This window comes from Myxocyprinus asiaticus, chromosome 6, assembly GCF_019703515.2.
Source record: "Myxocyprinus asiaticus isolate MX2 ecotype Aquarium Trade chromosome 6, UBuf_Myxa_2, whole genome shotgun sequence".
Taxonomy (NCBI): Eukaryota; Metazoa; Chordata; class Actinopteri; order Cypriniformes; family Catostomidae; genus Myxocyprinus; species Myxocyprinus asiaticus.
The window spans coordinates 7769878-7794140 of NC_059349.1; the positions used below are offsets into that span (position 1 = coordinate 7769878).

At 37.4% G+C, this 24263-nt stretch overlaps 2 protein-coding genes across 2 annotated transcripts in view; both read left to right on the forward strand.

Annotated features, from left to right (window-relative positions):
* Positions 1–3208, forward strand: part of LOC127442898 (gastrula zinc finger protein XlCGF8.2DB-like) — a 48018-nt gene extending 44810 nt beyond the window's left edge. Inside the window, exon 3 of the mRNA XM_051701256.1 lies at positions 1595–3208. Coding sequence (XP_051557216.1) covers positions 1595–2850 — 1256 coding nt within the window. The 3' untranslated portion in view covers positions 2851–3208. The remainder of the gene's footprint in view (positions 1–1594) is intronic.
* A 5124-nt stretch (positions 3209–8332) lies between these two features.
* Positions 8333–24263, forward strand: part of LOC127442887 (gastrula zinc finger protein XlCGF57.1-like) — a 119159-nt gene continuing 103228 nt past the window's right edge. Inside the window, exons 1-2 of the mRNA XM_051701193.1 lie at positions 8333–8544; positions 18475–18585. Coding sequence (XP_051557153.1) covers positions 18489–18585 — 97 coding nt within the window. The 5' untranslated portion in view covers positions 8333–8544; positions 18475–18488. The remainder of the gene's footprint in view (positions 8545–18474; positions 18586–24263) is intronic.

Here is a 24263-nt window from a genome sequence, read left to right on the forward strand (position 1 = left end):
GATGTACGTCATGCCGGGTGTTCCCCGGCCTGAGGCAAAGGAGGGAGGAGTAGTGTGACGAGGAGGAGGGCAGGGCAGGCTAATCAGCTGAGGAGAGGGATAAGTGCAGCGGAACGCGGCAGTTTGGGAGAGAGAGAGAGCCACATGCAGCTGCAGTGTGTGCATTTATGTTTTGTGTCATTTTGTTTTCATTAAACATTATTTTGATGGTTCGTCCAATTCCTGCCGCCTCCTTTCCATTTTAACCATGTTACAGTAAAACATCAAATAATTTGTTGTTATAGTGCATTCAATATAGCACAGGGTGAATAGAAATTACACATCACTCCTTTTTTTTATTAGCATTTTCCATACTGTCCCAACTTTTTTGGAATGTGTTCTAAATGTGATCAAGTCCTGAATGAGTATTTTTAGGTCAAGTCATTTTTATTTGTACAGCACTACAGGCAGGGTTGGGAGGGTTACTTTTGAAATGTATTCCACTACAGATTACAGAATACATGCTGTAAAATGTCATTTGTAATGTATTCCATTAGATTACTCAAGGTCAGTAACGTATTATAAATACTTTGGATTACTTCTTCAGCACTGGTAGATTTTTTCACTTGTTTTGACTATAAAAACTCCGCCAGTACAGTAAGACAAAATACACATTAAAAATACATTCTCTGGAAAACCGAAATATCTTATGCAGTGTTGTTTCTAAAACAAGATCAACCAAACTGATCTTGTTTTAAGGATTTTTAGATATTTTTACAGGAAAACAATACAAAAATTATTATCAAGAATATGATTTTTGCCCTAATATCAAAGGTCTTACTAGAAAAAAAAACTATGATCTAACGTGAGTTTTCTTGATAAAAAAAAATATGGTCATGCCTGGTTATGTGCATGTAAAATGGATATAAATAGCATTTTAGCTTAGCGTAAAGCTGACAATTTACACAAGGTTTATGTCTATTTCTTCTGCTCCAAACTTACTTCAAACTTACTTCTCTGTCTGCTCGTATGAATGTAACACATCATAAGAAAGTGTTTCACCGCTGTTCAAATGCACTTTGGATCACATCATTTATATGTAGAAATGTTTTCCATCTGAAAGGACTGAATATTAAATGAAACAAATGACAATAAAATGCAAAGTAATCTCTTCAGTAATCAAAATACTTTTTGAATGTAACTGTATTCTAATTACCAATGATTTAAATTGTAACTGTAGTGGAATACAGTTACTTTATTTTGTATTTTAAATACGTAATCCCATTACATTTATTCCATTACCCCTAACCCTGACTACAGGCATAACATTTACTGTCTTCTAGCAGGTGAGGAGACATTTTTCTTAGGCAAACATGAAGTAAAGGAAGTCAGCGCTGCTCTGAAGTTACCAAATAGGACACAATTAATTTTCAATCAAAGGGAAAGAATTTTGTTCCCAATTCCAGAAAAAAGCCACTGAACATGTGAATTAACTTTGTATAAAAAAACATCACAAAAAATACTTCTGTTGATTTGGTTCACTTTTATCTTGGTGCATTTTACATTTATCCCTCTTGTATTGATTTTTGATTTTAATTTTTCATTTTTATTTTAGATGCGATTAAGCTGAAAGGAGAAAGTCAAGAACTGAATAAAGAACTGAATGAAGAGGAGGAGAAACATCAGTATCAGGAGCCTGATCAATCTTATAGTCATTCACAGACTGAAAAGAAATTCTCACATAAAAGAACTCGAACAAAAACAGACAGTTTTTTCACCTGCCCTCAGTGTGGAAAGAGTTTCACATGTAAAGGAAACCTTAATAACCATATAAGAATTCACTCTGGAGAGAAACCTTTCACATGCCTCCAGTGTGGAAAGAGTTTCAGACAGAAAGGAAACCTTAATAGCCACAAAAGAATTCACACTGGAGAGAAACTTTTCACATGCCTTCAGTGTGGCAAGAGTTTTGCACACAAAAAAAACCTTGATGTACACATAAGAACTCATACTGGAGAAAAGCCTTTCACTTGTCATCAGTGTGGCATGAGTTTCACGCAAAAAGGAAACCTTAATTTCCATATAAAAATTCACTCTGAAGAGAAGCCTTTTACATGTCATCAGTGTGGCATGAGTTTCACACAAAAAAGAAACTTTAATTTCCATATAAAAATTCACACTGGAGAGAAGCCTTTGACATGCCTCCAGTGTGGAAAGAGTTTCAAACAAAAAACGGGTCTTAAGAAACACATCAGAATTCACACTGAGGAGAACCCATACACATGTCTTCAGTGTGGAAGGAGATTCACAGAATCAAGTACCCTTAAGGATCACATGAGAATTCACTCTGGAGAGCGACCTTTCACATGCCTTCAGTGTGGAAAGAGTTTCAAACAGAAAACAAGCCTCAAAGTTCACATGAGAATTCACACTGGAGAAAAGCCTTTTGCGTGTCTTCAGTGTGGGAAGAGTTTCGCAAATAAAACAACCTTAAAATCCCATGTGAAATGTCATTCAGGAGAGAAATTACATCACTGTTCTCAGTGTGGCAAGAGTTTTTCACTGCTGGCCTATTTTAAACGACACCAGTTAATACATACTGGTGTGAAATCCCATGTGTGCTCGGAGTGTGGTAAAGCCTTTGTCCTAATCAGCACCTTGAAACGGCACCAAAGAGTTCATACAGGAGAAAAACCTTACAAGTGTTCACATTGTGAAAAGAGTTTTGCTTATCCAAGACTCCTGATAACACACAAAAAAGTACATACTGGAGAGAAAACGTATGACTGCACTCAATGTAGGAGGAGTTTCAGCTTGCCAAGTGCTCTACGGCGACATTTAAAGAAGAATTGCCCAAAGTTGTCACAGTGAGCAAACTTTATTTTTTCAGAATCGTTCCCTATGTTTCAAACAGGATAAATCCACCTCTGAAGGGAACTTCAAATGGACAAAAATCATGACCGCACTATGCTGAAGGGCTCATAATTAGCTGCTAAGAAAGGGCCTTCAAAATGAACTTTTCTGTAGGGTTTGAATGATGGACACTTCGCTGCCAAGCAGACTGGAACCAGACCATACGTCATAAATCTGCAGGTGTGCAAAGTGTAATGTAATTTAAACCAGCTGCAACTGCAAACACACTTTGGTTCTATATACCAAAACATGTTGGTATTTATTAAAGCTTTTAACTATTGTAATGAACTTTTAAAAGTTTTTTTAAACCCCTGGCTGTTTGATGAATCTTACATTTCTTCATAAGACCTAAATGTTTTAAAGCAAATTTCTACTTTTTTTCTTTTTTGCACACTGAAATTAGTTAATAGTGAGGCAAAATTGTGTGCAAATATTTCTGATTGGGTACAACTGATGTTCCTTACCGTCAGCCTAACAATGGCTTCTTTGACTTGGATAGATGATGGAACACACTTTAAGTGTGTTCCAAATAAGCAATATTTTTAACCCTGCACCCTTCTACCCTCCAAATCTCTCACTCTGGAGGGTGAACCCTTGAAGGGATAAGGGCATAGGGGTGACCCCTTCGGAATGGAACACACCCTTTATCATGTGAAATATGCTTAATGTCCAAAGATGGACATTGTCTTAAAGAGACAGGGTTCCCACGCTCCTTGAAAGTCCTTGAAAGTACTTGAATTTCAGACACATAATTTCAAGGACTGGAAAGTCTGTGCATTCCGCAGCTCATTGGACACTTGTTGAGTTCAGTTTGAGCGTACAGTGAGCCAAGGAAGTGTGTTGTCACATATTTGTTGAACTTAATATATAAGTTTATATATAAGTTTAAACATGTTATTTCGATATGCAAATGACATTATACCATCTCTGCAAGGAGAGACATGATTAAAACTATCGCTCCTGTTAATGATTAATTTACCTGTATAAAGTGCAAGCGTGTGACATTGGAACAATCTAGATTTGCCTCATCTCATCATGCCACCTTTAACAAGAAAGGCAGAAATGCTTTGTGTGAAATGCTACCAGAACTACTCACCTGAAGGGTGAAGAGAAAAGCTTAAAGGAATAGTTCACCCAAAAATGAAAATTTGCTGATAATTTACTCACCCTCAGGCCATCCAAGATGAGTTTCTTTCTTCATCAAAACAGAATTTAAGATTTTTAGGATTTCATTTCAGGCTTCCTCCTTTATACAGTGCAAGTGAATGTATGAGTGTGAGTAAATTATCAGCAAATTTTCATTTTTGGGTGTACTATTCCTTTAAGAGACAACTTCAACATACCTATAAATACCTATTCTTTCATCTCCATCTGACCTATACAGGTATTTTCTCTGCCTTGTGAAGTCAATTTTAAAATAAGTAGTCATATGTTCCGATTTACATAATATAAATAACATAATATTAATATACTCACATAATATTTAAAATATCATCTTATAATCTATCTTTAATATACATATCTATTTTCTATAATCATAACTGATTAAGCAGCATGATTTCATCTGGTAATTTACATTGCATTTTGTCAACTTTAAACTGGTGAGAATTGACCAAATCCCTTAAAAGGATAGTGCACCCAAAAATTATAATTCTGTCACCACTTACTCACCTTCATATTTTTGCAAACCTGTATGACTTACATCTTACATACAGATTTTTAGTCCCAGTTACAACTCACTTGAATTGTATGGAAAAAAAGATTATGGGCGTGAAACAACATGAGGTCGAGTAATCATGACAGAATTTTCATTTTTATGTCAACTACCATCTGAAGTACCTGTTTATTTGTTAAAGGTGACTGCCAAGAACAACAATATACAAGTCAACACGTGAGCGCATACCTTGCTGGGAAACAAGTGACTGAAGAGAAGAGCCTGTAGGCTGTATGCTTAAAAAAAATAGGAGCAAAACTTGCATGTTAAGGCCTGAGTGTACTTCGGTTGTCCTTGTCTGTGCACATCGTCAACGCATACTTCTACTGCTTACTGTACTAAAACAGTATCACAAAGTAGTCATAGTGCGCATACATCGCATACATCGAACGTGTTCATATTCACTCGCGGTCAGAAGAGTTTACTTTGAAAGGCAATGCGGTCGACCGGTCGCCATCCGATACGGAACGCAGAAAAACTAAGTATACACGGGCCTTTCACCTACTGTACACAGCAAAAAGTTCATAGTTAGTTCTCGATGACGTTAAAGTCTCTTTCACCTTTTTCCAATAAAAATAATTTAAAACACAAAATATTAAGATTTGTTTTCAGAGAGATTTTTTTACTTGTTTTAAGTATAAACAAGTGAAAATCAAGTGAAAAAATAAATCCGCCAGTGCAGCAAGACAAAATACACATATTAAGCTCTAAAGCTCTATGGGGCGCTATATAACCATAGAATTTCAACCGGCCAGAGCTGAATGCCTCAAAGCTCTTTCTTCCAACGTCACAACCATTCAGTTAGAGGCTGTAAGGCACGTTAAGCTTGTTTTGCCAACTGCCATAAAAGAGAAGAAAAAGAGGAAGAAGAACAACAAACGTGAAAAACACCGCACCACTGATTTGCTGGCTGGACGTTGCAATGGAGACACTTTCCTGCAACATTCAGCGTTCACAAGGATGCCCACGCATCGTAGAGTTATTTTTTTGCATTTATTCATTCACATTTCATTCAAGAGAATTATCATGTGAGTATTCTTATACATATGCACAGACGTTATTATCGAGCATCATTAGACTGCATATTCAAACAATTGTGACTTCCAAAAACTGTTAAGACTCTAGACCTGTGATCTGTTTTTATGTGCTGATAGGCTAGCTCATATTTTCTATTTTTAAACAGGATTATCAAATGGGATTTAATTAATTTATATGTATACCATTGTGTCATATGTTATATTCTTCTGGCAATAAAAATGTTAAAATAGGTGAGCAGTATTATCCTTCATGGGATAGAATATTATCAAGTGAAATACTGTACAATATTTGATAAAGAATCGCAATTTTCCATTACATGAATTAGGCTGGAAGTATTGTGACCACATTATTTGTATAATACATGCATTTGAGTTTTATGCTACGTGTAATAACCAGATAATTAATGAATGTAATTAATTCGATCAAAAGTTTTAATCGATTGAGAGCCTTAAAAATATATCTTATGTTCGTCTTGCGATAATCGGTTTGTCCCCCTCACTTTTGAAATGATTGCTACACCCCTGTCTGTAGAGGACTTAAGGACCGATCCATGTTCCAATCCCATGACTTTACTGAAACCTTTTAACAACATTATGTTTTTTTGAACAGACTTACATTTTTAACACCTAGAGCTTCAACGATTCACACCTTAACTTGACAAGGGGAGGAGGTGTTTCAATCTTTTGTTTGAGCTGAAAAAGGTGCAGTGGCAGAGACGCACATGTTACCAGGCAAGATCAAACATGATTGATTAGAGAAGCAACATACATGGAAAAAAAAAATATTTATAACAAATAAAAGTAATGAAACACAATTTTATAGACTTTCTCAGACATCGTATTCATTATTTACACGTGTCACAGGGCTCATTGTCTCGGTTCGCTCGGCTGCAGCGTGCGCAAAACCAATGTGACAAAAACCAATAATGTTTCACACTATTGTGAACTACATTCATGCTATTGTACTGAAACATTTTTGTGAATCTGCTGGATGTATTTTACTTTCAACATGTATCCAAACAGACAATCAATAAGATAAGATAAGATAAAAAAAGTGAGTTTCAAACCTGCGATAGCAGGTTTGGCAGTATCCTGTAGGTGGCACAAGAGCTGAGCACACTGCCCCTCACCTATCAGTCCACATGTGTTTTCAAATAACTTGAACTTACTCCACACCAACCACTGTAACTTTAAAGGAGTGTCATTTAAAAACAACAAAATAAGCACATATATTTCATTACACTTATGAGTGGAGTTTCAATTAAACCACTCTATATTAGTCTACCAATGCAGTCTAGCCGGGTCAATTAGCACACGTGTTAACGGTGTTAATTAAATGCATTGTTGTGGGGGGTTTTCCATTAGGGCTAACAAATCAAATTATGAACATTCACAATGTATTTTCGTTTTGATTTTCAGGAAGTTAATTAAATAACTAAAATGAAGCAACAAATCCATGACAATTTTGCAAGACGAACTTCTGATGAAAGGTCTATTCACAGCGAGACCAAAAAAAATGTAATTTAAAACGATTTCACTCACTGATGCTGTACAAACATTTACACTAGTCTTCTGCCCTACCCAGCTGTCAGTGTTAGAGATTAATATATTGAATGTACCTAATTTGGCATAACTGTTGATGCATTTTGAGGAGTATATAATCTGTGTATTTTTATGTGAGTGAGATGAGTAAAGAGCTCTGTTTCATATTTATTTGCACATGAATATTCCAAAAGAACTCCTGATCCCAACTTCTCTTTTTATAATGCCTGGATTAATGCCTGCATAATATTACACAAGGTACAGTAATATAAATACACATGGAATAATGTACATTACGATTAACAGGTATAGTATAAAATATTCTGCATAATATTAAAAATAATAAAATGGAAAACACTGGCTCACGGTCATTCATTTTTTTGTGTTTCTTGCGGTTACAAACCACATTTTTTTCTTATTATTATCTCTGTCTTGTTGCTGTATTGTTTTCTATTGTTGTGCACTGGAAGCTCCTGTCACCAAGACAAATTCCTTGTATGTGTAAGCATACCTGGCAATAAAGCTGATTCTGATTCTGATATAGGCTGCTTTGTACAGCAGCTGGTGGTCATGCTTTTAATGAGTAAACAGCCATTAACCAAGAAGAAGGGCCAGACAGCAATACACTATTCAAATGCATCTGGGTGCTGAGAGGTTGGGATATAGAAACAGGATGATGGTAATATTATTACCCATCTTTGTATAGGACATTGTGGTTTAAATTACACATTATCAGAAATAGGAAAACATGCAGCAGAAAAATTAACAATACATAAGAGATTTTGGAGCAGATGGTCTGACTTTAAAACATTAATTTAAAAGTGATTCTGGACAGACAAAAGATTCGTTTTTAAATCTCTTAAAGAAATGGTTTTAGATAAAAGGATTTAAGTATTCAAACAAGCATTAGATTAATTAAATAATATGATCCTTGTGCCTATTGTGTATGTGCATACACTGTATATATATGTATTATTATTATTATTATTATTATTATTATTCCCCAACCTCTCCTCCTTCCCTATCCTTTCGCGTTAAACACTCCAGTCCAGTTAGTGGCGGTATGCGGCAATGCACCATAAAGCTGGTTTGCCCAAAATAACTCTAACAGAAGAAGAATCTATGACAGATGTTGTGACGTCATAAGGGCTGCGACACGGCTGAATCTTCAGTCTGTTTGGAAAACAGAGTTTTCTTCTCTTGTTATGCATTTGGAGATCCAGGGGCTATATCAGTATTATTTAAGAAACATTGTTTTTCGTTTGGCTTCTGCCTGTTTAAGGAGGTTTCACTGAGATATATTAAAAAAAAAAAAAAAAAAAAAAAAAAGAAGATACGGTGCTGCAAATAATTAAATTGGTGAGTTTCACCCGTTTTTTATTTAAAATTTTCCCTGTATCAGACGGGATAAGTGTATGTGAAGAGCATTAAATCGCAAGTGGAATTCTTTTATTTGCAACACTAATGTATCATAGGCTGATATGTGGCAATAATAGGACTATACTCATATATTACTTTATAGGACTATATGGGTGAAAATAAATGATACTCTGAGAAATCATGAGAAAGTTCTTCAGAAACATCATGATTTTGTTTATTTGGCAGAATCTTTCATCTTAATAATTATAAAAAACCTGTTAACATATTTTTTTTTCTTAGTAATTCAACCATTCTCAGAAAATTCAATAGATTATACTGTAATATGGCACTAAATGTGAAATTTGAGGGTAACATACTTTCAGGCTTTTTCATCTCCCATAAGCATAATGCAATGCATTGTTTACACTTGCCATGCAAAGGCAACACACAGTAGCTACACATTTAGTCAAAATTCAGTTATGAGCTTGAAATTGGGTCTCTTAAGGGCATACTTGCACTAGACCCGGTTGCCTTGTACCGTGCCCAAGCATGATTGTCTCCCCTCCCGACTCCCCTGCTGGCCTGCACTCACATTGCACTTAATGTTGCAGGCCTGAGCACGATTACAGTTGTGCTCAAGTTTGCATACCCTTGGAACATTGGTAATATATGTACCGTTTTTAAAGAAAACATGAGTGAGCAGGCAAAACGCATTTATTTCTTATGGGATTCATATTCAACTGTAGGTTATAACAGAATGGCACAATCATAAAACAAAACATGACAACAAATAAAAAAATGAAATGACCCCTGTTCAAAAGTCTGCATACCCTTAGTTCTTAATACTGTGTATTGTCCCCTTTAGCATCAATGACAGCATGCAGTCTTTTGTAATAGTTGTTTATGAGGCCCCAAATTCTTGCAGGTGGTATAGCTGCCCATTTGGCTTGACAAAATGCCTCCAGGTCATGCAAAGTCTTTGGTCGTCTTGCATGAACCGCACGTTTGAGATCTCCCCAGAGTGGCTCGATGATATTAAGGTCAGGAGACTGTGATGGCCACTCCAGAACCTTCACCTTTTTCTGCTGTAACCACTGGAGGGTCAACTTGGCCTTGTGCTTAGGGTCATTGTCATGCTGGAAAGTCCAAGAGCGTCCCATGAGCAGCTTTCGTGCAGAAGAATGCAAATTGTCTGCCAGTGTTTTCTGATAACATGCTGCATTCATCTTGCCATCAATTTTCACAATATTCCCTGTGCCTTTAGAGCTCACACACCCCCAAAACATCAGTTAGCCACCACCATGCTTCACAGTGGGGATGGTATTCTTTTCACTATAGGCCTTGTTGACCCCTCTCCAAACATAGCACTTATGGTTGTGACCATTAACCTCTATTTTGTTCTCGTCACTCCAAATTACAGTGTGCCAGAAGCTGTGAGGCATGTCAAGGTGTTGTCGGGCATACTGTAACCGGGCTTTTATTATTGTACAACTCGACCATGCAGCTAATTTTTGTTCAAGTATCGCCATATTGTGCTCCTCCAACCACACCGTCTTTTTCCAGAGCAGCCTGTATTTCTCCTGAGGTTACCTGTGGGTTTTTCTTTGTATCCGAACAATTCTTCTGGCAGTTGTGGCTGAAATCTTTCTTGGTCTACCTGACCTTGGCTTGGTATCAAGAGATCCCTGAATTTTCCACTTCTTAATAAATGATTGAACTGTACTGACTTACATTTTCAAGGCTTTGGATATCTTTAATATCCTTTTCCATCTTAATAAAGTTCCATTACCTTGTTACGCACAGTTCTTTTGACAGTTCTTTTCTGCTCCCCATGGCTCAGTATCTAGCCTGCTCAGTGCATCCACGTGAGAGCTAACAAACTCATTGACTATTTATACTCAGACACTAATTGCAATTTAAAAAGCCACAGGTGTGGGAAATTAACCTTTAATTGCCATTTAAATCTGTGTGTGTCACCTTGTGTGTCTGTAACAAGGCCAAACATTCAAGGGTATGTAAACTTTTGATCAGGGCCATTTGGGTGATTTCTGTTATCATTATGATTTAAAAAGGAGCCAAACAACTATGTGATGATAAATGGCTTCATATGATCACTATCCTTAAATAAAAGACAGTTTTTTTGCATGATCAGTCATATTTTCAAAATCAATGCCAAAATTTCACAATTTCTGCCAGGGTATGCAAACTTTTGAGCACAAATGTATGTCATTACGATGTGACTTTTTGTTTTGAAGAAAACAGGAAGAAAAGCGCTCTCGCACAGCACAATCATTGTAACGTTACTTTGTGAATTATTTGGAGTCGTTTGGGGCATGGTGACACATGGCCCTCTCACATGCCTTATTGTCGACAGCATCGTACCACTGGAATTTATCCTTTTTATCCAATGAGCTGCCAGATTTACGGAGTGTATCCCGTACCTTCAGATACTGAACCCATAGTTTTTTCAGGTTGTCAAGACATTGCTCAGTGGTTCTTTGGTATCCACAAGCACAAAGATAGTCGTGAATTTTACCAAATATCTCTGAGTTCTTGTGTGTTGTATCCAGTTGTTCCTGTATACTCTCGACTGCCCAAATTTCCAGTAAACACTGCACCTCTGCCATAGACCAAAGTGATCCCTTTGCTGCCATGTTTGTTAAATGGAACAGTCGCATCATTGACGTCATGTTTCAAATTGGACTTTGGGGGTCAAACGTGCTCTGGCACGGTACAGATTGCCTAGTGTGAGTACACTCTTATTTAGCCCATGATCTGTCCTGAGACAAATGTGTTTGGCTCGCTCACTAGCTCAGATTCAAAGAAATGGGACAATTTAATAAATCACATTTGGCTGTAGAATCTATGAAGCGTTGTTTCTTACCTTAAGTGTTGGTTTAAGACAGCATTTGGCTTTTGTAAGGAAGTTTTGACTTACAGTTGAAGTCAGAAATTTACATACACCTTAGCCAAATACATTTAAAATCAGTTTTTCACAATTCCTGACATTTAATCGTAGAAAACATTCCCTGTCTTAGGTCAGTTAGGATCACTACTTTATTTTAAGAATGTGATATGTCAGAAAAATAGTAGAGAGAATTATTTATTTCAGCTTTTATTTCTTTCATCACATTCCCAGTGGGTCAGAAGTTTACATACACTTGGTTAGTATTTGGTTGCATTGCCTTTAAATTGTTTAATTTGGGTCAAATGTTTTGGGTAGCCTTCCACAAGCTTCTCACAATAAGTTGCTGGAATTTTGTCCCATTCCTCCAGACAGAACTGGTGTAACTGAGTCAGGTTTGTAGGCCTCCTTGCTCGCACACACTTTTTCAGTTCTGCCCACAAAGTTTCTATCGGATTGAGATCAGGGCTTTGTGATGGTGACTCCAGTACCTTGACTTTGTTGTCCTCAAGCCATTTTGCCACAAATTTGGAGGTATGCTTGGGGTCATTGTCCATTTGGAAGACCCATTTGTGACTGAGTTTTAGCTTCCTTGCTGATGTCTTCAGATGTTGCTTCAATATATCCACATAATTTTCCTTCCTCATGATGCCATCTATTTTGTGAAGTGCACCAGTCCCTCCTGCAGCAAAGCATCCCACAACATGATGATGCCGCCCCCATGCTTCTAAAAAAAGTCTGGCTTTTTAATGGCAGTTTTGGAGCAGTGCCGCCTTCAGTGCCGAGCAGCCTTTCAGGTCATGTCAATATAGGACTCCGTTTTACTGTGGATATAGATACTTGTCTACCTGTTTCCTCCAGGAGCTTCACAAAGGTCCTTTGCTGTTGTTCTGGGATTGATTTGCACTTTTCGCACCAAACTACGTTCATCTCTAGGAGACGGAATGTGTCTCCTTCCTGAGCGGTATGATGGCTGCATGGTCCCATGGTGTTTATACTTGCGTACTAGTGTTTGTACAGAAGAACATGGTACCTTTAGGCATTTGGAAATTTCTCCCAAGGATGAACCAGACTTGTGGAAGTCCACAATTTTTTCTTGGGTGATTTCTTTTGATTTCCCCATTATGTCAAGCAAAGAGTTTGAAGGTTGGCCTTAAAATACATCCACAGGTACCCCTCCAATTAGCCAATTAGCCTATCAGAAGCTAATTGCCTAAAGGCTTGACATAACTTTTTAAAGGCACAGTTAACTTAATGTGTGTAAAATTCTGACCCACTGGAATTGTGATATAGTCAATTAAAAGTGAAAAAGTCTGTCGGTAAACAATTGTTGGAAAAATTATTCGTGTCATGCACAGAGTAGATGTTATAGTATAGTATAGTATAGTATAGTTTGCTAATATTAAATCTGTGGAGTGGTTAAAAAATTAGTTTTAATGACTTCAACCAAGTGTATGTAAACTTCTGACTTCAACTGTATGTTGTGAATAAAATAATTCCACTTGTGATTTACTGCTCTGACAAGTGTAATCATCAGTTCCAAATCAAACCAATAAAAACTTGTTACAAACCCGTGAAACCATTAAAAATCACTCTTATATCTTGTCAAATTCATTAGGACAGACATCGATGTGACAACTTGGTTAAATAATGATACTGTAAGACTGCAACATAAAGGGGAGTCAGACACAAAATGCAAGCAAGAAAATAGATTTATTATAAATTAGTTAAAATGAATATCATTGATGATGGTTGCAGGTGAGTATCGAGCAGAGAGTTGTACTGGTGACTCCTCTGGAGAGGTGATCCTACCCCCAAAGACAGAGCAGAGAAAATGAGCAAAAAGTGTAACTTATATACACACCCCTAATTAAATAAATTAAGCGAATTGCTCCCCCAGCCAATCAGCAACTGTCCCACTCTATAAATTTACCATACACCACAAAATAAATTAAATATAATCACTTGAAGTACTTGCACTGTATATGTTAGTTAAGTATGACAATTGAACTGTAGGGAAAGTTTTGATTGAATGTTTACAGGCTAATCACAAAGGGAAACTTAATTTGACCATTTGTTTCTGTGGTGGCTGGGATAGACTGGGACACCTGTTAAAACCAGTTTCCCAACTAACAGAGCTTTGAGTTATGCTTTTGGTTTTCAGAAAAGTTTTCTGCTCATAAATACAGAAATTGTTGTAGGTTGCACATGATGGTTCTCCTAACTTTCCCTGAACCTCTTAATTTCTAGAAACTTTCTGCAACCATGCTGCATCCTCAATAAACAGACAATTAATTCATCGATTACATATTATTCTTGAATGATTTTAACATCTATTTCTTGTAATGCATTCAAATCCCATGCACTTATCTTTCTTACAACAGATTTCTTTTTTTTTTAAAGAAATGTATCTCAATAAGACACAACAGCAAATTATAATATACAAAAAACCAAAAACAACAACATCTTAGAGAAAAAAAACATTACGTAATCTTCTTTCTTCCGAAAATAAATACATTTAAAATAAGTAAAATAAAAATAATTAAAATACACTAAGTTTTTGTGCAAAAAAGGTGCAACAGTTACGTGTGTAACTGTTATAATGTGCAGTAGGTTTAAAACCATAATTCTATAAAATTCTATAAAAAGTAATCTGAATATTGACTATATCACAGTGGAGAGAAAAAACAATCTTCTTATAAGCATACTAATTTCGCCCATTTTCTCAAAAACATGTCTTCTCTACAAGTTTAGCACTTATCGTTCTTTCTAACATGTAACAGTACTTCAAGTATACTTCAAATGCATTTAAATGTAAAGCTTTACTGTAGTGGTTTTAAAAATATATACTTTTCCATACAAAATAACAAACATGGTACCTGAGGAAGACTTCACTATTTTATTCTCTGTTGCTTCGCTTTATTTCCAGATATTCCAGAGCTGTTGCTGTGCTTGTTTCCTTAACTTTCCATCGTGATATGCAGTGGAACTGCGCTTTAATAGTGGGTTTCCCTTTTATGTAAAACTCTGGGATTCCCTCAATGTATGAGCGCATATATGCAAATGTGAGGGACTACCGATATTTTACATTGGTGTGTGTAAATGGGTATAGTTATAGTGTATGAACTTTCCCACTGTAGTCCCAGGAACATTGAATTCTTTCCTCTGTGTTGACTTGTTTTTGGGCTCATCCTACGACGTTTGTTTTTTGGTCTGTTCAAGCACATGCATACTCCTCAAAAACATGTGTTTACATGGCCACATAAGCTGTGTTCTCCGGGAGAACCTAGGTTTGTTAAACCGCTTTCTCTTAATCCCTTAAACGACGTAAGGAAATCTGCATTCTCGTTTACATGACATTTCAGAAAGCCGCTTTCTGCAAAAACCCTGGAATAAATTATTTTCTTAAGTGCATGAAAACGTGGTTACTAAAAGCTGTATAAGGACATATGTGTTCTACAGAAAGCCTCGAGGGGATAAATACACAAACACTTTCATAAGGCATGTTATTCCATGAATCACTTCTTAAATCACTCTTTTACAATTGTTTATGCTCACGTGGTACACCTGTTGTTATTTTGGTGAGCTCCATGTGACGAAGAATCAGAGGGAGAGAGAGTTGCGGTGAGTTAGTAAGTGTCACCCCTCCACCATTTTGTATCGGCAAGTGTGTCATACCTCCGACTGAAGAGAGCAAGATCTCGGCAAAACAGTCTGCATGTGTGACACCCTTGGCCAAAACGAGTCTGCTAGTATGGCGCCGGCTTAAAGCGTTCTCTCCTCCGCCATGTTGAAAGTTTACATTTTCTCCCAACTTGGAAGTTCTTGTATGAACAGAGTGGCAGTGCAAAGGTGCGATGATGTAAAGTAGGCATTGATGTTGTTGCTGTAGAGGCGGTCATGAATTAATGGGCTTCCTAGTAGGGAAGTTTGTTTTTATAGTAGAATGACATCTTATGTGTCAAAATATCAACACATTAGAATATATTCCTCATGACCCCTTTAACTCCATTTGTCAGCTATGGTGTAGTAGTAATCAGAGTGATCATGGAGTGAGAGTCTTCAGAGATTGATTTCAGAGAAACTGATTTCACAGTGACTGATAACACACATTTGTCAACGTCAGCTCATCTTGCTCATTGCACACACAAGACTATCTTTTGTCACCACCTGCTGGTCAAATCTTTAATGTCACGGGGGATGAAGGAAAATTCACACATCTAGATGCTCTTTGACTGCTCTTTAGTTTAGAGCACCGCAATCACAAGCGGAGTGATACAAACAGTTAAGCATCCCAGTGCTAATGGTTTGATATATCAGCACTCTTGGAACATATCTCGTCCAGATATGTGGACCGGAACTAACTGCTGTATAAATAAGCATTGTGCTTCCGTCTTCCGGAAGAAGCCAAACCAAGAACATTTAAGGCGTGATCAGACTTTAATTGGTAGTTTCTCTCACATAGTAAACAGTTAGGGCAACTAAGTACATTTTGGATTCTGTATTCTGTTTTGTTGCAATGGTAAGGAGTAGGTGAGCTCTGTGTACATTGTATTGTTATGTATTGTCCTTGTGTGATTCCTGATGCGTGCCTTTTGCTTGTCTTACGAACCCTGGTATTGTATATAGTTAAGTTGTGTTTTTCGTGTTGTTTGTGTCTTGCAATAAAAAAAATAATCACAAAAAAGAATTAGACTACTCAAGCTATATCGTATTGAACTCTTATTTTGATGGACGTTATTGAGGTAGGACAGATGATCAGGTTGAGCAATTGTGATTCAGATCCACCCATATGTGCAAATCAAATATTCAAGCTGTATTTTCACTTTTTGTACATCATTTTTTTACCCATTAGCAGTAAATATAAGAAATTTAGCTGATTTCTCACTTTTACATTTTTTTAAACAAAACTAATAATAATAACAATTTAAAACTAGCCAAATTGCAGCCAAAGTGAGATCGTGCAGCAAAATATAGCACATATTTTGCACATATATAGCACATATATATATATATATATATATATAAAAAGAAAGTTATTCACAAGATCACAATACATTTAAATAGGGATGGGATGATATGGTTATCTCACGATTTGGTTCGATATGTGATATGAGGTTCACGATTCGATATAATCTCGAATCGATATAATAACACTTAAATTTAAAATATTACAGAATTTATTTTCTGACAACATTTTTGAGCGATTATAATTTCTCATCAAAATAAATTCTTTAATACACAATATAAAAGCTCAAAGTTAAAATAATAAGAGTTGCTTATATACAGTACCTTTCTCTATAAGAAAAGATCACAATGAAATAAGCTTTCAAAAATAGTGGGGCACATTCGGGCTAATCCGGTGCAGAACAAGGTATAGAACTGAACAGAACCTGTCCTGAAAAAAGTATGTGAAAGTGTAATTTTATTTTGTAATCATTTGTTTGTCATCATTATTGTAGTCAAAATGTAACTTTGTAAAAAAAAAAAAAAAAAAAAAAAAAACTACATTCTATTAACTAATATTATGTCATGAAATTGTATATATAAAATGATATATGCTATCACTGTTTGAAATAGTTTGTACAATTTACAAATAATACCACTGAGTTTACATTCATTTGTATTAGAAACACTAAAAAGGTTCTGCCAATTTAAGAGTTCAATGAGTGGCACACAGTGTTCTAGTTCAGCAAACATTAACGAGAATCTCTCGGTTTCTTTAGAGCATCCATGCTGGGTGAGATTAAAATTAATATTTTTTTTTACTTTTTTATCTGACTGTAAACAACAAAGGATATTAAGACACATTATTCAATGAAACTGGAGTGTTTTTTGATCATCAAAAAAAGTCAGAATATTGCATCAGCCGATAAATTTTCCCGTTTGGCCAATTCTTTTTCTTGAGAGTGCCGAGAATTGCCTGCTTGCATATGAAGTGACTAAGACATGTAAATGGACAGTCACAGTTCGTTTTGTTGTTACATGCCATCATGTTACTACAATAATAGGCCGTGTGCAACACAGTCTCATTTAAATGGTCCGCATATCAGAGCCACGGCAGACGCGTTTGAGCTCATAATGTTAAAGCGCTCGCCTGTTTCATTTTCCCTCTCTCTCCTCAACAGTTCCCTGTAACTTTTAACTGTCTTGTCTAATGATAAAAAGACAAATATCAATAAAACTTGTATTATATACCGTTTGCAAATATGCGCATATCTCGTTTAAACAGATGTAATAAACCAACCTCACACAACTTCAGCAGATCCAGCATCCTGTGCAACGCTCATAAATCTTCCTCTGAAGCACGTATACTATCAGCCTCTCCTTAACAGTTCACTGTAACTTAACTTTCTTTTCTAATGATAAAAGGCAATATCAATTAAACTTGTATTATATACCATCACAAACCCGTTGAGCACTCATCTAATATCTTCCTCTGAAGTGCATATTCCATCAGCCAGAATCAAAAACTTTAAATATTTAGTTGTGCGTAAATTGTGACTTAGTGCCCATTTACGCCACAACTAGGATAAGTTGTAACGTACATATAGCTGGTACAACCGATCCCTTGTGTGAACCCTGTAAACAGTGTAGAAAAAAGCACAGTAGGGGTAAAATCAAGTGATAGAGAGATTATGATGTTTGACGGGTCATTTTATTCATGATCACGTGGACAGAAAACAATGAAGCAAATTTCGAAATGTTGAGATTTGCCTCGATATGGTTCGTTATTTTTTTGGTTCGCGATATATCGAAATTCAGTTAGCTTCATGTAAACTTTTTGGTACGGTTTGGTTTTCTTCCTAATATTTTACTTCATGTTTCTGAACATCTGCAGAAGAATGTGATCATAGTACAGTTTTTCTGGTCCCTTGAAACATTACGCGTGGTCTATACATTTAAATGATTACTTTCACTTAGGGCCATTTATTATGTGTTTTATTTTAATTTTATTTTTTGTCTTTTTTTTTTTTTTTTGGTGCCAAATCCTCATAACTTTCTGCTCTCTCTCTGATCCTTAGAATTAAAACTGAAGATGGAGTTTGTTAAAGAGGAGTTTAAAGAGGAGAGTGAAGATGTCAGTATTTCAGAACCATTCAGACTGAAGAATGAAGATACGGAGGAACAAAGAGGTTGGTGCCATTTATGCTCCTCAGCAGTCAAAGTAGTAGTTCACCCAAAGACGTCAATTGTCATTACTATCATTACCTGTATGAATTTCATTTGCGAAATACTAGGGATGTCACTAACTATGCTTCATCCAAGTATTTTTTTGAAAAAAATAAATTAAAAAAGTTTAGCGCATCAAAATGTTTACCGATATACACTATATTGCCAAAAGTATTCGCTCACCCATCCAAATAATTGAATTCAGGCGTTCCAATCACTTCCATGGCCACAGGTGTATAAAATGAAGCACCTATGCATGCAGACTGCTTCTACAAACATTTGTGAAAGAATGGGCCGCTCTCAGGAGCTCAGTGAATTCCAGCATGGTACTGTGATAGGATGCCACCTGTGCAACAAGTCCAGTCGTGAAATTTCCTCTCTACTAAATATTCCACAGTCAACTGTCAGTGGTACGATAACAAAGTGGAAGCGATTGGGAATGACAGCAACTCAGCCATGAAGTGGTAGGCCACGTAAAATGACAGAGCGGGGTCAGCGGATGCTGAGGCGCATAGTGCGCAGAGGTCGCTAACTTTCTGCAGAGTCAATCGCTACAGACCTCCAAAGTTCATGTGGCCTTCAGATTAGCTCAAGAACAGTGCGTAGAGAGCTTCATGGAATGGGTTTCCATGGCCGAGCAGCTGCATCCAAGCCATACATCACCAAGTGCAATGCAAAGTGTCGGATGCAGTGGTGTAAAGCACGCCGCCACTGGACTCTAGAGCAGTGGAGACGCGTTCTCTGGAGTGACGAATCACGCTTCTCCATCTGGCAATCTGATGGACGAGTCTGGGTTTGGCGGTTGCCAGGAGAACGGTACTTGTCTGACTGCATTGTGCCAACTGTGAAGTTTGGTGGAGGGGGATTATGGTGTGGGGTTGTTTTTCAGGAGCTGGGCTTGGCCCCTTAGTTCCAATGAAAGGAACTCTGAATGCTTCAGCATACCAAGAGATTTTGGACAATTCCATGCTCCCAACTTTGTGGGAACAGTTTGGGGATGGCCCCTTCCTGTTCCAACATGACTGCGCACCAGTGCACAAAGCAAGGTCCATAAAGACATGGATGAGCGAGTTTGGTGTGGAAGAACTTGACTGGCCTGCACAGAGTCCTGACCTCAACCCGATAGAGCACCTTTGGGATGAATTAGAGCGAAGACTGCGAGCCAGGCCTTCTCGTCCAACATCAGTGTCTGACCTCACAAATGCGCTTCTGGAAGAATGGTCAAAAATTCCCATAAACACACTCCTAAACCTTGTGGAAAGCCTTCCCAGAAGAGTTGAAGCTGTTATAGCTGCAAAGGGTGGGCCGACGTCATATTAAACCCTATGGATTAAGAATGGGATGTCACTTAAGTTCATATGCTTATAAAGGCAGATGAGCGAATACTTTTGGCAATATAGTGTAGCTGATGGAAATGCAAATTATCGCTAACATTTCACAAGTTTTGACAAAATATTTTTTCATTTAACTTTAGCGCATTTAAAAAAAACATTTTATTTAACCAGGCAATTCATTTAAAAACTGGATTCTTATTTGCAATAACAGCCTGGCAGCAGGACAAAGCCTCCTGAACACCAACAAACATACATACAATACATTGAAACATACAAAGCATAAATCCCATGTCAAATGTCGTGAAAAACTAGTTTGGAAAACACTTTTTGTCGAGAAAAATGGAATTAACACAAAAAAATGTAGTGTCACGTGACAGAATTTACATCACACCTGTCCTCACAACAAACAGCATAGCAGAGAGGTACACTTGGATTGATGAGGAGACTGGAGTTTTCCTAAATTTCATTAAAGACAATTACATTTCCTTTATTCTTGCAAGAAGTTTTTCCAAGACCTTTTATGGACTGTGCGTTCATGCGTCAGTAAAGATTACGGCATCTTTTACCAAAACGCCCGGTAAAAATAACCCCATTTTATATTAATCCTGTGCAACTGACATGCTGGTAAAGAAAAAAATGATTTAATTTGCACTGTCCAGCCTGTAAGCCTTATTTATGGTTAAGTTCTCAGAGTTCTGAAGTGGATGTTTGCCAGCGTGAAGACACCAGTAAAAAACGCTCTTCTTTTTTTAAAATTGTACTGCAATAACAGACAAGAGTTTTCAGAACAGAAAAACAAAAAGAGAAATAACATTCAGCGCCAAGGGGATTTAGGGGTGGGCGATATGACCAAATTCTTATATCGCGATATGAGTCATTTTATATCACGATAATGATATATATCAAAATGTTTCTGGAAAATCAATAAAAATGGGTTTATATATAAATAAGGTTATTTTAATGCCTATTTTTGGAACTCCAGTCAGTCAATTAAATACGTTATAAATTAAAAATACTTCCTCTTTATTTGGAAGAACACAAACAATGTCAAAGTAAATAAATAAATAAAAATCAACCTTACCAAAATGCTTAATATAACAGTATGCCACATTTCAGTTTAAAACGTTGTTGACCATTATTATTATTATTATTATTATTATTATTATTATTATTATTATTATCTTTCATCAAGAAACTTCAAGAAAGATCTTCTCAAAGCAATGTGACAAAGAAAATAAAACATAAATTTAAAAAAATTATCCAATGAAAATAAACACTTCTTGAACAAAATAAATATAAAATCAATATCACTTCTTGCTAAATAAATAAGTAAATAAATAAATGATGATTTAATGCAGAGTTCATCTTGGCTTTCATAAAATTATTTTGTGTGCTTCATTTTGAGGGGGTGAAACAGATTGCTTGCAATACGGCTCGAGTGAATACCGTCGTGGGAACCACAGATGTCGCACATGTTTTAATAACAATCTCCACTTCGTTTTCTTGACCTGTTTGGGAGTCATCCTGTTTTGTGGAGATTTCGTTCTCAATCTGGGGTTTTCCTGGGTCAAAAACTATTGAGTAGCGTGAGTGATCCTGCTCTGAGCTCTCCTGTCTCTGGAGCACAAATATTGGAAAGCCTGCTGGATTCGCACGCACTTCGGAGTACGCGCCAAAGTCACGTGAAACATTTGCGTGTCAGATGAGAAGAATATTTAGCACTTTTAAAGAGGCAAACGTGCAATGAAGTTACTTAAATTTGCTTGGGCAGGCGCAGAAAAATGTTCAATGTCGAATAAAAAACCTGTCCATGTTTCTTCAATTCTCTCAGTCTCACGTGAAGCCCTGCCCACTGATTGATAAGCCCACACTGCGTACATGGATATTTGCATATTGCGATTTGCACGATATAGCAAAATCTCTATCGGTTGACACTTTATATTGTCGCCATGATATACACTATATTGCCAAAAGTATTCGCTCATCTGCCTTTAGACACATATAAACTTAAGTGACATCCCATTCTTAATCCATAGGGTTTAATATGACATCGGCCCACCCTTTGCAGCTATAACAGCTTCAACTCTTCTGGGAAGGCTTTCCACAAGGTTTAGGAGTGTGTTTATGGGAATTTTTGACCATTCTTCCAGAAGCGCATTTGTGAGGTCAGACACTGATGTTGGACGAGAAGGCCTGGCTCGCAGTCTTCGCTCTAATTCATCCCAAAGGTGCTCTGTTGGGTTGAGGTCAGGACTCTGTGCAGGCCAGTCAAGTTCTTCCACACCAAACTCGCTCATCCATGTCTTTATGGACCTTGCTTTGTGCACTGGTGCGCAGTCATGTTGGAACAGGAAGGGGCCATCCCCAAACTGTTCCCACAAAGTTGGGAGCATGGAATTGTCCAAAATCTCTTGGTATGCTGAAGCATTCAGAGTTCCTTTCACTGGAACTAAGGGGCCAAGCCCAGCTCCTGAAAAACAACCGCACACCATAATCCCCCCTCCACCAAACTTCACAGTTGGCACAATGCAGTCAGACAAGTACCGTTCTCCTGGCAACCGCCAAACCCAGACTCGTCCATCAGATTGCCAGATGGAGAAGCGTGATTCGTCGCTCCAGAGAACGCGTCTCCACTGCTCTAGAGTCCAGTGGCGGGGTGCTTTACACCACTGCATCCGACGCTTTGCATTGCACTTGGTGATGTATGGCTTGGATGCAGCTGCTCGGCCATGGAAACCCATTCCATGAAGCTCTCTACGCACTGTTCTTGAGCTAATCTGAAGGCCACATGAACTTTGGAGGTCTGTAGCGATTGACTCTGCAGAAAGTTGCCGACCTCTGCGCACTATGCGCCTCAGCATCCGCTGACCCCGCTCTGTCATTTTACGTGGCCTACCACTTCATGGCTGAGTTGCTGTCATTCCCAATCGCTTCCACTTTGTTATAATACCACTGACAGTTGACTGTGGAATATTTAGTAGCGAGGAAATTTCACGACTGGACTTGTTGCACAGGTGGCATCCTATCACAGTACCACGCTGGAATTCACTGAGCTCCTGAGAGCGGCCCATTCTTTCACAAATGTTTGTAGAAGCAGTCTGCATGCCTAGGTGCTTCATTTTATACACCTGTTGCCATGGAAGTGATTGGAACACCTGAATTCAATTATTTGGATGGGTGAGCGAATACTTTTGGCAATATAGTGTATATTGCCTAGCCCTAAGGGAATTTTAAAAAAAAATAGTCTGGGGCCAAGCATATATATATATATACAGTTGTGCTCAAAAGTTTGCATACCCTGGCAGTAATTGTGAAATTTTGGCATTGATTTTGAAAATATGATTGATCATGCAAAAAAAAACTGTCTTTTATTTAAGGCTAGTGATCATATGAAGCCATTTATTATCACAGTTGTTTGGCTCCTTTTTAAATCATAATGATAACAGAAATCACCCAAATGGCCCTGATCAAAAGTTTACATACCTTTGAATGTTTGGCCTTGTTACAGACACACAAGGTGACACACACAGGTTTAAATGGCAATTAAAGGTTAATTTCCCACACCTGTGGCTTTTTAAATTGCAATTAGTGTCTGTGTATAAATAGTCAATGAGTTTGTTAGCTCTCACGTGGATGCACTGAGCAGGTTAGATACTGAGCCATGGGGAGCAGAAAAGAACTGTCATAAGACCTGCGTAACAAGGTAATGGAACTTTATAAAGATGGGAAAGGATATAAAAAGATATCCAAAACCTTGAAAATGCCAGTCAGTACTGTTCAATAACTTATTAAGAAGTGGAAAATTCTGGGATCTCTTGATACTAAGCCACGGTCAGGTAGACCAAGAAAGATTTCAGCTACAACTGCCAGAAGAATTGTTCGGGATACAAAGAAAAACCCACAGGTAACCTCAGGAGAAATACAGGCTGCTCTGGAAAAAGACAGTGTGGTTGTTTCAAGGAGCACAATACAACGGTACTTAAACAAAAATTAGCTGCATGGTCGAGTTGCCAGAAAGAAGACAATGCCACAAAAAAGCCCGGTTAGAATATGCCCGACAACACCTTGACATGCCTCACAGCTTCTGGCACACTGTAATTTGGGGTGACGAGACCAAAATAGAGCTTTATGGTCACAACCATAAGCGCTATGTTCAGAGAGGGGTCAACAAGTATTGTGCTTATTCACAGTAGCAGCATATTTGGTTTTTGACAAGATGAAAACGAGAGTGTGATTTACAGACTTAGTTTCTTCAGTGGGTTGTACTGTTTTTTTTTTAAAGTGTTTTGGATCACTATGCAGACAAA